Genomic DNA, 15,000 nt, shown 5'->3' on the forward strand with positions numbered 1-15,000 from the left:
GGGGATTAAAATAGTGAAGACTTTGACTATTAATCTTCTGACCTCCATAGACACTTCCTGATGTCAAAAAAAAAAAAAAAAAAAAAAGACGTAATCGTTCACAAATCTCAAGGTAAAAATGTGTTCCAGTATTGAAGGGGTTGAAATTCCCTATTGACTTAGCACTAACAACCGAGGAAAATAGGAAAGGGAGAAAAAATACATTGTGGTAATAGAAAAATGAAAAAAAGGAAATACATAAGATGAAAAACGTCACCTACAAAAAAAATAAAAATCAATCATGAAAAAAGTAAAAAAAAAATAAAAAATGAATAAAGGAAAGGAACGACACTAAGAATACATACAAGACAAGATAAACCAGAGGAAAGAAAGAAGGAAAACGAAGAAGTAAAGAGCAGGCAAAGAAAAAGATGAAAAAACAAAGTCAACATTAAGAAGATCTCGAGAGAAATTAAATGAAAGGAAAGAGATTAAATTAGGAAAAAAAAAACACGAGCGGGCCATTAGTGTACACGCAGAAAGGTAGGGAGGGGGAAGAGGGAGGAGATGGAGGAGGGAGGTGTGGGAGGCGGAGGTGGGAAGGGGGGGAAGAGGGAAGGAATAAGATAATGGCGATATAATGAACTGTTTAAGCGTGAGAATAGAGAGAGAGAGAGAGAGAGAGAGAGAGAGAGAGAGAGAGAGAGAGAGAGAGAGAGAGAGAGAGAGAGAGAGAGAGAGAGAGAGAGAGAGAGAGAGAGAGAGACCTTTTACGTATCTACATATCTTTGGAATCTTTCTCAAATCCGGTAATATTTGAACGTCACATTGCACGCTCTGTCTCAATGTAATCTCCTGCATGGCCCGCTGGAGGAGGAGGAGGGGGAGGAGGAAGAGGAGATTCAGGAGCACTCTGGGGTATTAGGAAGCCTGACGGGTCCGCGGGGGACTTAGAACGAACGTAGCGAGGTGCAGAGGTGGTGGGAGGGAGCGGGGGAACAATACAACAATACTGGTGGGGCAGGGTGCGGGAGGACGGCTGGCGGCGAAGTCATTGCGGGAAAGGTAGTGATGAAACGGCGGCGCGTGACGGTGGTGAGGGACTGAGGGTGTTTGGTAAGGAAAAATAGAAATGTATGTATGTGTCTCGTGTATTTACCTAGTTGTATTTACCTAATTGTAGTTTTACAGGGCCTGGGCTTTATGCTCGTGTGGTCCCGTCTCCATATCTACACTTATCCAATTTTTCTTTACTTATCCAATTTATCTTTGTGTGCGAGTGTATGTGTGTTTTCCCAATCCACTGGTCTTTAAAAAATGCAATTCGTTGGATGTTTTCATGTTTTTGTGGTACTGTTTGTTCAGCATGTCCTCTTGAAGGTTTGTTTTGGCGGACAGTGAGCAACGGAGGCTGAGATAGAAGTGGTGTTGCAATAGTCTGTTATTGGTGAGTGTTTACAGGGTGGATAAAATGGATCACCTGCTGTAAGATGATCCGCACTCCACACAGTTTCCCAGAATGCTCTTGTGATGCCTCGTGATAGTTAGCAGCGACTAGTGAATTCAGATGATAGGAAGTGCTATTTTCATGATCTCTGGTTTGTGGGTAAAGCTCAGAAAAAAGAAAAGACAAGCTATTATCACTATTCCACAAAACATCAGATATTTTAATTCGCCTTTCATGTAGACTTTTCCTTAGATGATGGGGAAAAAAATTCAGAAAACATTACATTCTCCCACTCACCAGACACTTATTAGTAACACGAACAGTGCATCAAACACCGCGGCCTCTAGGGAAGGACACAGGTGGTGCAGGTGTGTCGGCCAGGTGGTAGGGATTAGTTATAGACAGGTACTCACCCAGCAGCTTGGAGAGCCAGTCCGCGAGGTCCTCCTTCAGGGGCAGCAGCTGGCGCTCGTGGGCCTCTGCGATCTTGGCGTTGAGGAGGGACATGTACTCCGTTTCCGTCTTCGGGTACTCGTCGTCTTCCAGCTCCAGGCAGAAGGACGGTTCCCTGGGGAGAGTGGAGAGGAGAGCTTGAGTGTAGGTAACCATTGATTTGATGTTTCTTGGTGTAGTAAAGGTTGAATGGAAGGACATGAATGCAGGGGAACTGGTGGCTACTGACGTGATGGCCCTTGGATCACTTTGTGTTTGTGGTGACGTAGTTGCATTAAAGAAATAAGGGGCAACATATGAGTATAAGAGATCGTGTATAGCTATTGGAGGTGAAGGGGAGGACATGACTTTAGATGGGTATAGATGAAGGTATAGTTATTAATCTAATATTGTTACTTCGATTATTTTGCGTTACTGCAGATGTTTTATATTAAGAGTTTGTCCTGGCCAAAGGATATAAAAAGTAGAGAAAAGGGGTCAATGATAGTGTTAGTCTCTAAAGACCTGAGGTAAAAAGATTATCCAGAATTAAAGAACTGTTTTGAAGTCTCCCTCCAGTAAACGCTGAAGTCATAGGTAGGAGGAATATAGAAGCAGGTATGAAGTTCCAATGTTTGCCAGAGTCCTTTGGTGTTGTGTTTATGTGGATGAAAAGAAGACTTGTCGTTGTGTGCATTGTTTTGTTTTCTTTGTGGTGTGGTAACATATAATGGTACTTGGGGTGGTGGTGGTGGTGATAATTCTAACTGTGCTCTACCGGTTTCATTTTTAGGTTTATGCATATTGATGTGACTCGTTATTTGTTAGACATTGGTTATTATTGTTTTTTGTCGCAGTTTTTTTTTTCATTCCTGCGTCTTCTATAGTTTCAAGGTGGCCAGACTCGTTCCCTGCCCTGGCCGGTGTTGTGTCTCCCAGTAACCGGTTTGCCCGACAAATAGAAAAGAGGAAATGAAAATCAACTCTGCTTCAGTGGCGAGGGATAATGTGCGTGAAAAGTGTGTGATCCCCTTAATGCTCTCCTTCGGAAAGAGCTTATGCGAGAGAGAGAGAGAGAGAGAGAGAGAGAGAGAGAGAGAGAGAGAGAGAGAGAGAATTTGTTGCTCGGAAGCGGGATAGATCAAGAACGTTCACTGAATAATATCAACAGAATTAATGAAGCTACTACTACTACTACTACTACTACTACTACTACTACTACTACTACTACTACTACTACTGCACTACCACTGTTACTACTACTGCTACTACTACTACTACTACTACTACTACTACACCACTGCTACTACTACTACTACTACTACTACTACTACTACTACTACTGTTACTACTACTACTGTTACTACTACTACTACTACTACTACTACTACTACTACTACTACTACTACTACTACTACTACTACTACTACTACTGTTACTAATACTACTACTACTGTTACTAATACTACTACTACTGTTACTACTATTACTACTACTGTTACTACTACTACTACTGTTACTACTACTACTTTTTTTTTTTTTTTTCACGTAGGGAAGAGGGCCAGCCAAGAGCAAAAAAAAGAAAGTTAGAAAAAGGCCCACTTGAGCGCTGGCTCTCCAAAGAGTTCAAAAAGTGCCAAAACCGTCAGCCAGAATTAGGGGAGCAAATGCCTCGATACCTCCCTCTTAAAAGAAGACAAGTTGTAGGAATTCGGAAATACAGATGCAGGGAGGGAGTTCCAGAGTTTACCAGTGAAAGGAATGAATGATTGAGCGTACTGGTTAACTCTTGCATTAGAGAGTTGGACAGAATAGGGATGAGAGGAAGAAGAAAGCCTTGTGCAGCGTGGCCGCAGGAGGAGGGGAGGCATGCAGTTAGCAAGATCAGTAGAACAGTTACCATGAAAATAGCGATAAAATATAGAAAGGGATGCAACATTTCGGCGGTGAGAAAGAGACTGAAGACAGTTAGTCAGAGGAGGGAGTTGATGAGACGAAGAGCTTTCGATTCCACCCTATCAAGCAAAGCTGTGTGACTGGAACCCCCAAACATGCGAAGAGTACTCCATACAGGGACGGATAAGGCCCTTATACAGAGTAAGCAGTTGGAGGGGCGAGAAAAACTGTCGGAGACGCCTCAGAACACCTAATTTCATAGAAGCTGTTTTAGCAAGAGATGAGATGTGAAGTTTCCAGTTAAGATTATGAGCAAAGGACAGACCGAGGATATTCATTGTGGAAGAGGGAGACAGTTGAGTGTCATTGAAGAAGAGGGGATAGTTGTCTGGAAGGTTGTGTCGAGTTGATAGATGGAGGAATTGAGTTTTTGAGGCATTGAAAACTACTAGATTTTCTCTGCCCCAATCGGAAATCTTAGAAAGATCGGAAGTCAGGCGTTCCGTGGCGTCCCCGCGTGATCTGTTGATTTCCTGAAGGGTTGGACGTCTCTGAAAGAAAGTGGAAAGATGTAGGGTGGTATCATCAGCGTAGGAGTGGAAACTACTACTACTACTACTACTACTACTACTACTACTACTACTACTACCACTGTTACTACCACTACTACTACCACCACTACTACCACTACTACTACCACTACCACTACTACCACACTACCACCGCTGCTGCTGCTGATGATGATGATGATGATGATGATGATGATGATGCTGCTGCTGCTGCTACCACCACCACCACCACCACCACCACCACCACCACCACCACCACCACCACCACCACCACCACCACCACCACCACCACACCACCACCACCACCACCACCACCACCACCACCACCACCACCACCACCACCACCACCACCACCACCACCACCACCACCACCACCACCACCACCACCACCACCACCACCACCACCACCACCACCACCACCACCACCACCACCACCACCACCACCACCACCACACCACCACCACCACCACCACCACCACCACCACCACCACCACCACCACCACCACCACCACCACCACCACCACCACCACCACCACCACCACCACCACCACCACCACCACCACCACCACCACCACCACCACCACCACCACCACCACCACCACCACCACCACCACCACTGCACCACCACCACCACTCACCACTGCCACCACCACCACCACTGTCACTGTTACCACCACCACTACCACTGCTGTTTGCTGCTACTACTACTACTACTACTACTACTGTTACTGTTACTGTTACTGTTACTGTTACTACTACTACTACTACTACTACTACTACTACTACTACTACTACTACTATCCCCCCCACCACCACGACCACTACTATTACCACCACTGCTATTACAACAACAATAACAACAGCAACAACAATAACAACCATTATAATTACAACTACAGCACCAGCACCACTCAAGGTCACGCGAGGGGAGTGGAAGGCCGTGGAAGGAAGGGACAGTCACCCGGTAAGGTCAGAGGTTACGGTGCGATGGACGTTCTCCTTAAAACAGAACGGAACAAAAGTCAAATACAGCCCGACGCGGCAAATGTCATGAAGTGTTAGTGTTGCTTGCCGGCGTGGAGGGAGCTATGTTCTATGTTCCCCTTGACCCGGTACAGATGAAGGGGAGGAGGAAGAGGAGGAAATGGTACAGCAATTAACTCGCAGACAAAATAAAAGGGAGAGTGTGTTGTTGTTTGCTGAATTTAGATTAAGGAAGACAACCAGGCGAGATTTATTTGTTCTTTTCGCGCCGGTACAGATAGCAAAGCATGAGGAAGAAGGAAAAATAAAACAAGATGAAGAAAGAAAAATAAAACAGTCACTGGTGCTGGAAAACGCTCTACACTTATTTCCATACAAATACAAGAGAATGATGGTATAGTTAAGAAGACTGACGATGTATTTTTAAAAGAACGTTTACTACAAGACTTTCCTCCCTGACTGCCATACAGATGAAAAGGAGGAGAACGACAATGGGAACTTTCTCTTTAGTTCTCGGAACAAAAAAAGAAGAGGAAGAAGGCCGCGTTCTTGATCTCCATATGAATAAAAAAAAGGAAAGAAAATATCAGAAACAGGAAAAAACACAGCAGCTGAAGCAAACAAGATAACTGGAAAGAAATAGAATGAGAAAATTAAAAAGGAGTAGGAAAAGAGACCAGAAACGAGAAAGGAGACAGCAAAGAAAACTGGAGCGAGTATGAGAGTAACAGGAAAAAGAAATGAGAAGGTCTGGGTGGTGAGGAAGCAAGAGGTGACGTCCAGTCCAGACGTAAATAGAAATGGAAATAATGGAGGCAAATGAGTTTATAATTCAAGCTTGCAGAGGAGAAAAGGGTGACGGAGTGAGGTGACACGGAAGAGCCGCCAGACGAGGAAAGAAAAGAAGAGAACAACGGAGAGAGGGAGGGGACAAGAATGGCCTAATTACTTCAGTTTACGAGGGACTGGGTAGAGCAGGATGTCCCGGGGGAGGGAGGGTGAGAGCCGGGAAGCAGCAGCGTGCCGCGTGAGTGATATAGACATAAAGCAAGGGTGGAGGAAGGAGGCAGAGTGCTGCAGGAAAGGAACGTTAAATTAACGACAAAAGAATGTGTAACTAGTAAAGGTGAGGCGCGGAGCTGCGGGACAGGCAGGGCTGAATTGACGCAAAGCTGGGCAGGAAGTCATTTTGAACATCGTAAGGATAAGAAGCAGTAAGGAATTATTAATGGCAGAAAAGAAGTGGAAGACACGAACTATACTTAAAGGAAAAGTCATTAGAATTACGGCAGAGAGGAGCACTGGCTCAGGTGAAGTTGGTGTTGTGCGGCGGAAGGAAGGTGGCAGGAAGGAGGAGACGGAGAGGAAGGCTCAGCTGGTCATGCTGGTCCATAATTTGCATTGCACGGTGTTAAGTTGGTACAGACAGTGTTTGGTGCTGGGCGGGGAGGAGAGAGGGACACGTCACGTACGTACCTGGACTTGCTGCGCGGGGTGCGAGGGGTGCGAGGCGTCCTAGGGGTGGCCACCACCTCAGAGGACGAGCTGGACTGGAGGGCGGACTCCAGCCTGTCAGCAGCGTCACTCACCCCAGCGTCCTCGTACACCCCGCTGGTGTCCATGCCGCCCCCGTCCACCGCGGAAAGGCCATCCTTGCTTCCTGCCTTGGCTCGCTCCTGGCGTCCCGTGGCGGGATCCTGGTGTGCTGTGCCTCGCCCATCCTCGCTAGCAGAGGCCGCCTCGTCGTCTGTCGCCCCCGGCGTTGTGGGTGTTCTTTTGCTTGGGGTCGTGGCACCCCGCCGCGACCCACTTCTGCTCCTGCTGGGGGTCCGCGCCGGCATGTCAAGGACAAATTCCACGCTACCCCTGACGGGCATATCGTCATGGGTGCGGCCGCTGCGTGAGGCGCCTCGGTCTGATTTTTCGGGATGTGGTGGCTTGAGGGGCGGCGGTTTATGGCTGCGTGTTGCCATTCCGGCAGCGGCATGCAGGCAGCCCACGGGCGTGCGGTCGTGGGCGCCATACACGCGGCGGATGAAGGTGCCAGGAGGGTGTGCTGGCGGGGTGCAGTCTGGCTCAGGGCGAGGAGGCAGGCCCGGCGGTTGGGGCGAGGAGCCCACGGGCGAGCGGGCTTGGGTTTGGCCGGAGGGAATGTTGGGAGAGGAGTCGGGCCGCCACCATCGACTGGAGTCCGTCATGTTGGTGCCGAAGGCCAGCTCTACCGGGGACATGAGGGAGGGATCGCAGCCGCCATTGTACAAAGCCTCGCCCGCCCCTCCGGGAAGGCGTGGGTAGCGGCGTACTCGTAGGTGGTGGGCGCGGTTGGGGTGCGGTAGTGCGCCACTGTGAAGAAGGGCACTTCGTAGTCGGTGTCACTTTTGGAGTACGAGGCGGTGGTGGTCTCCGAGGGGAAGGGAGGGTTGTCGAAAGGTCGAGGTTCAGGGTCGGCATGGGGCGAGAATCCCGGGGCCGCGTCGGCCGCCCTCGGGGAGGGCAAGGACTCTGGGGTGCTACAGAGGGTCGTCATCACTACACACGCTACACTACCGGCCGGTGTCCACTACACCGCGCTCGGCCGCCCTCTCGTGCACCGGCCTACCGTCCGTAACAACATATAAAGGCCGCGGGGGCGCGTGAGGGGCCGGGGGAATGCGGGGCTGGTGCGTCATGAGCGGTGGCCGCTTGCCTCAGCTCCCGCCATCCAGGCACCGGGCGCGGTCTCCACACTCTCATGGACGGTGGACTATCTCCTCCGAGGTGGCAAGGCGTCAGCAGCTGCTTTGGACAACTGCACCATCATCTGTCATCAACCGGCGCCGTCACCACCAACAACACCTTCCTATTGCAAGATATTCACTCTGATTCGTTTTGTTCTGTACCACTAATGTGTATCACTTAAAAGAACTTATAATATCCACACGAGGCTGACACAGAGGCCAGCTTGAAGCACTGAATTTGTTTCTTTGCGTGGAAGTATCCAGAGACTGGCTGCGGCCCACGGGTGGCGTCGTGGGCTGCGTTCCGGCCAATCTCGCGTCACGTCTGTGGAAAAAACACACATCAGATCATTACACAGTATACAGTACATACATCAACCTTAAAGTTAAAAGCCATGTTATCAACACATCCGTCTGCTTCCGGATTAGTTTGTTCAGTTCATTTCCTGCGTTTCAGCGGCATTCGTTTTTCTAACATGTTTCAACAATTAAAAGCAAGTGAGTCAATCCTCGGTTCGATATTACGTTCATAGAAAACACCACGAAATTCCAGTAGCTGCTCAATCCATCCCGGCCAGCATCTGTGCTTAATACGACGAACAACAGTCAGATAATTGTCTCCTTTTGTCCTAGAAATATCCTTTTACTTCATTTCATGTCTCCTGGCTCCACATCCACCACAGATATGTCACATACCACTCAAAAAATTATATGTCACGTGGCTGTGGGAGGCGGAGAGACGAGTGGGTGGCGGGAGGACATGATCAGGTGTGTCCGCCAGATAAGTGGTGGCGATGTATTGACACGCCTTGCTTCACGGCCAAGATACGGAGCTGTGATGCGGAACAGTGTTAAGAGAGAGAGAGAGAGAGAGAGAGAGAGAGAGAGAGAGAGTAGTTTCAGTATTTCACGCTTATTCATACTCATCTTTATTAACGCTGCTGGTGGATATGTCACCGTTCCGGCCCGTCCATTAACGCAGGTGGCTTGTTTTTTTACGGATTATTATGCGATTGTGGCAGTGATGGTGGTGGTGGTGGTGGTGGTAGTGATGGTGGTGGTGGTGGTGGTGGTGATACAGTGTGGTGATGTATTGTTATTGTGGTGGAGGCGGTACGGCATGATAGTAATTTAGGCATGGTGTTGTAACTTTACGTAATAATAGTAGTTGTAGTAAAGCGTACACACACACACACACACACACACACACACACACACACACACACACACACACACACACACACACACACACACACACACACTCTACAATTTCATGAACAAACAGACCAAAAAAATATACGACAAACATTATTGCTATTAAGTTTGGTGTTACGCGTGATAAAAAGAAAAATGGGACAAAATATTCATGGTCCTTTCAAACATGAATATAGATAATTAGCATTTTGAATATAATGAAATATTACAAAATTATGTAAAAAATAAATACACACGCACACGCGCGCGCGCACACACACACACACACACACACACACACACACACACACACACACACACCTGTTATACATGTATTGTTTATATAATGTTTGTAATATAATGGAAATAAACATTTACTTACTTATTTACTTAAACACACACACACACACACACACACACACACACACACACACACACGCGTAGTGTAGTGGTTAGCATGCTCGACTCACAATCGAGAGGGCCGGGTTCGAGTCCCGGCGCGGCGAGGCAAATGTGTAGCCCCTGTTCACCTAGCAGTAAATAGGTACGGGATGTAACTCGAGGGATTGTGGCCTCGCTTTCCCGGTGTGTGGAGTGTGTTGTGGTCTCAGTCCTACCCGAAGATCGGTCTATGAGCTCTGAGCTCGCTCCGTAATGGGGAAGACTGGCTGGGTGACCAGCAGGCGACCGAGGTGAATTACACAGACCAATCGCAACCATTTAAGCCTCCTCCTCCTTGACCGATATACTACACTCTCCACCAGTGAACCAAGACACAAGAATGACTCGTAGATCTCAAAACATCCATTTATAAGAAGAGGAGCAATTCCGGACGCCAGTCATGCTGTCGTGGGCCTGAAAACTCATCCTCGGCCTAGGCTTACAGATAATCTCCCTTGCATTCGACTTGACAGGCTGACGAAGACGGGGTTTAGAAGCTGGTGGAGTCACGAGAGGGGCGACAACGGGAAAGGGGGTGGGCATGGTTGAGAGGGACGGGAAGGAGAGGGGGGCAAGTTGAGAGGGGGTGGGAAGGGTTGGCAATGGATATATAATCGCTTCAGAATAGCAGAAAGATCACGATTCGAGACTCATGAGGTGAATTACGTGACTGATTTTTTTTTAATTTTTTCATTTACTTTATTTTGTTTTGAGGAATTTGATACTCCGCATGTGTTTGTTTTGTGTGTGTGTCTTTTCATTTCTTAATCCATTTAGTGCAGCTTTATATGAAAATATGGTATGTGTTCTTTGTGGTTAATGTTTATATTTTTCTTTCTGTTAATGTTAAGCGTTAAAGGAGAAATATATGAAAACTTGTACATTCCATTCTAATGAGTACAAAAATGAAAGCAGACACATAGATAGATAGATAGATAGATATATATATATATATATATATATATATATATATATATATATATATATATATATAGAGAGAGAGAGAGAGAGAGAGAGAGAGAGAGAGAGAGAGAGAGAGAGAGAGAGAGAGAGAGAGAGAGAGAGAGAGAGAGAGAGAGAGAGAGAGAGAGAGAGAGAGAGAGAGAGAGAGAGAGAGAGAGAGAGACAGAGAGACAACAATTCAGACAAACAGACACACACACACACACACACACACACACACACACACACACACACACACACACACACACACACACACACACACACACACACACACACACACACACACACACACACAGGCATCCCACCTCAAGCCTACATCACAGAAGTCCATCCCTCACGTGACATTCCTCAAGACTCACCAAGACTCCGTGATGCGTGGACCCGGTAGCTCGAGGGCGCCGTGACCACGAAGCACTGCCTGGTCACGTATAAGACAGACCAGGAAGCATCTACCACCCCTCCCATTTCCCACCACTTTCTCTCATTCCCTCCTCCGTCAACTGGTCGCATTCAGCACCTGCCAGCTCAGACAAGCCTCGCAATGCACTGAGGCTGACCAGGGAGCTTTATCCGGCACCTCTCGTCATCCTCCTCACTTTCATGGCCATAGTCTTCCTCACCAGTGTCTTTCTCTTCCCCATGTCTTCCTTCTCCCCCTGTCTTCCCCTTCTCTGTGTCTTCCTCTCTCACTTGCTTTCCTTCTTTTATGTTTTTCTGTCTTTTTATTGTTTTCCTCTCCCTCATTGTCTTACTTCCCTTCCATGTGTCTTCCTCCCCCAAGTGATTGCCTCTCCTACTGTCTTCCTCGTCCCCTCATGGATTCCTTCCTTGTCTTCCTCTCCCTCTTGTTTTCCTCCTCAGTGCTTTCCTCCCTAGTGTTTTTGTCCCCTCAGTGTCTTCCCCAATTGTCTTCTTCCCCTCTATGTCTTCTCCCCCATTGTGTCTTCCTCTCAGTGTCTTTCTCTCAGTGTCTTTCTCTCTTCGTGTCTTCCTCCTCAACTTCTCTTCCTTCCCAGTGTCTTTATTTTTTACGTGTCTCTCTCCGCGTCTGTTTTCCTCCCTATCGTGTCTTTCTGCCTCAGCGTCTCCCTCTGCTTCGTCTATCTTCCCTCTCCTCCTCCTCCTCCTCCTCCTCCTCCTCCTCCTCCTCCCGGAAGTACAGACGCGAGGAAAACTGAAGAAGATGACAAGCAAGTTCTAATGTATTCCTCGTAATCCGAAGTAATCATAGACTCGAGCAGCTGAGACAAGCATCCACCGAAATGTCTGCCCCAGCTTCCTCTCTCTCTCTCTCTCTCTCTCTCTCTCTCTCTCTCTCTCTCTCTCTCTCTCTCTCTCTCTCTCTCTCTCTCTCTCTCTCTCTCTCTCTCTCTGTTAGGTAAGAGAAGAAGAGACACAGAGGAAGAGATGGCATAGCGTGAATGAAAGAAGGAAGAGATAAAGGGGAGAGACAGGAAGAGGAAGAAGAAGTAGTTGCATGACGTGGACGAAAGAAGGAAGAGACAAAGGAAGAGGGAATCGAGACTGTGGCAGTGGCGTGGATAGAATAAGGAAGAGATACAGAGAAGAGACAGAAGAAGAAGAGGTGGCATGATTTGAGTGAAAAAAAAGGAAGAGAGATTGAGGAAGAGAAAAAAAAATATGGCATGACTTTGAATGAAAGAAAGGAAGAGAAGAAGAGGAGAAACAAGATAAGGAAGAGATAGCATGACTTGGATGAGAGAAGTAAAAAGAGAAAGAGGAGAAACAGAGGAAAGACATGAAACAGGTCAGTGGTGGCGGTGGTGGCAGGGATGATCCGCCTTGCCTGGCCTGTATTGCCTCCCAGCGCCTCCAAGGTCACCAGTAGAAACCTCAAATCCTGCTGAAGCCGCACCTTCCGTCACTCTGCCACATGGGGCGCCCTTAAAGCTGTGGTGGGGGGAGCACTAAGACACACTTGGAGACACCGTACGGGGACGCGGCGTGTGGTGCGTGGCAACGACGTGATGTAATGGTGAATAGGAGGAGCAGACAGGCGTGCGGCTTTTCTATTATGCCCGGGAGCAGAAGGAGGCGGCGAGGGAGGGTGAAGGGACGCGACGTGACGTAAGGGTTGTATATGGAAGTAGTGCACAGGCGATTGGCTTTTCTTTTACGCCTGGGAGCAGAAGGAGGCAGTGAAGGAGGACGAGGTAGTACAAAAACACAGAAAATAGTAAAGGAAGCTAAGAAAACCCTCAAGCCTTCACGTGGCTGTCCTGTATAGAGACTAGAGGCTGATGAGGATAAGAGCGCAACGTTAATGGGGTGAAAACAGAAAGGGAAGTGGATACATAGGAATGGGTGGATGTGGGCAGAGAAGAAAGGTCACGAGGATTGGTAAGGGTAAGTGTGGGAGTGTTGGGGAGTGCACGAGGGGACATGGTAAAGGAATAGTGAGGGGAAGAGTAAAGGGGTGTTAATGGGTGAAAAGAGTGAAAGGAAGGCAAGAGTGTAGAGTGCATGCAGGTGTGGGGAGTCAGAGGGTGTTAGAGGGGAAGCAGAGCCAGTGAGGGGATGTTCGAGGGGACACAGAGGGATAGTCCTGGTACTGGAGGGGGAAAAGAGTAAGGGTGCGAGTGGAAGAGGGAGAAAAAGCAGGATTTAGATAAAGGATTAGTGTTAGAGTTAGAGCAAGGAAAATGTTGAATAAAGAATAGAGAAGATAGGAACAGTGTTGTGGTAGAGTGACAGAAGAAGGAAATAGAAAGAGTGAGAGAGTAAAGTGTTAGAACTCGTAGAAGAAACAACATGACAGAAGAAGGAGGAAAACATTAGACAGGGAGTATAGAGAAGAGTGAGAGGTGTTAGTGAGAGCAGAGTGAGTGGTAGTGGGTCACGGTGTCACCAATCGCCTCTCTCTCTCTCTCTCCCTCTCCCCCTCCCTTCCGGTGCAAGTTTATACGAGCAGTGCCGAGAGTGATGGTCGTTTGCTCTTTTCCCTCAAACAAATCCTTGGGTTGGGGGTCCGCTCTACAAAACACTCCACTCCACTCTGCCTGCCTACCTGCCTGCCTCGCTCACCTCTCACCCTCCGCCCTTCGCCCTTCCTCCTTTTCCTTCCTTCCCTTTACTTTCCTTTCGTCTTTCCTTCTTTTCTGTTCATTTTGGCCTATTTTCTTTTATTGCACTTATATTTGTTTCTTTCCCTTTTTTCCTCTTACTTTCTTTTCGTCTTTCCTTTTATTAACTTCCTTTTCTTTAGTTTCCTTCCGTCTTTCCTTCCTTTTCTGTTCATTTTGGCCTATTTCCCTTTATTCCATCTATTATATTTGTTTGTTTCCCTTCTTTTCTCTTACTTTCCTTCTTCAATTAGTTTTATTTTTTTTTATTTTACCTATTATATTTGTTCCTCTTAACTCTCCGCCCTCTCTCTTTTCCCTTCCTTCCCTTTACACTCTCTTCGTCTTTCCTTCCCTTTTATTCCTTTTTTTCCATTTTTTTCTTTCACTGTGAATATTTGTTCCTCCATTTTTCTTGCTTTTCCTGTCTTTATTCTTTTTTGTCACCTTTCTTCTTCATCATGTTCCTTTTCGTCTATGATTCTTTTCCTTAACTATTTTTTTTTCTTTTCTTCTCCTTCTTGTTTTTCTTTCTTTGTAATTTAACTATTCTTCCTTGGCTTTCTTTCCAGACCACGTTGTTTACCTCTTTTTGCCTTCTTTCTTCTTACCGTTCGTTTTTCTCATCCTTTTTTTCCGCTTCTGTGTTTTGCTTTCTCCCTTTTCCTTCTTTTTCTGGTATTTTCTTTTTTCTTTCTGTTTTTTTTTCAGGCCTCGTAATTTTTTTTTTTTGGGCATTTTTCTACTCTTTTTTTTTTCGTTTTCTTCTTTCCACTTCAGTATTTTTCTTCTATATTTCAACTTATGCCATTCGTTTTTTCTTCCTCTGCTTTTCTTTCCAAGTCTTCTGATTTTTTGGGGACTTTTTCTTCTTTCTCTTTTTCTCCTTTTTTCGTTTTTTTTTTCTTCTATATTTCAACTTTTCTCATTCGTCTTCTCATTTTCTTCCAGGTTTTATTTCCCTTTTCCTTACTTCCATCTGTACTATTTTTTTTTGTTATCTGTTATTCTTCTTATCTTCCTTATTTCCATTCTTTCCTTACAGTCTTCCTTTGTATTCATTTATTGTGCTTTTTCACTAATTCATTTTTCTTTTTTTTTCATATCTTCCTGTGGTACTTTCCATTCTTCCTTCCATTATTCCTTCTTTATTTTATTCACTTCTTCCCATTTCTCCTCGTTTTCTTTCAGTCTTCCTTTACTTTTCGGTTTTTTTTCCCTTTTTCAATCTCTTTTTTTTTTTCTTGTTTACATTCGCTGTTGTCGCATTTCCTGTCATCCTTTCATCGTCACTT

General features: G+C 46.5%; 1 protein-coding gene across 7 annotated transcripts in view; it reads right to left on the reverse strand.

Moving 5' to 3' along the window:
• Positions 1–15,000, reverse strand: part of LOC123519867 (GAS2-like protein 3) — a 217,239-nt gene that overhangs the window by 151,403 nt on the left and 50,836 nt on the right. For all 7 annotated transcript variants that reach the window (XM_045281466.1, XM_045281462.1, XM_045281464.1 and 4 more), the window contains exons 2-3: positions 6,784–8,349; positions 1,840–1,994 (exon numbers count right to left, since the gene is read on the reverse strand). In XM_045281466.1, the coding sequence (XP_045137401.1) occupies positions 1,840–1,994; positions 6,784–7,538 (910 nt within the window). In that variant the 5' untranslated portion in view covers positions 7,539–8,349. The remainder of the gene's footprint in view (positions 1–1,839; positions 1,995–6,783; positions 8,350–15,000) is intronic.

This window comes from Portunus trituberculatus, chromosome 46 (genome assembly GCF_017591435.1).
Source record: "Portunus trituberculatus isolate SZX2019 chromosome 46, ASM1759143v1, whole genome shotgun sequence".
NCBI lineage: Eukaryota > Metazoa > Arthropoda > Malacostraca > Decapoda > Portunidae > Portunus > Portunus trituberculatus.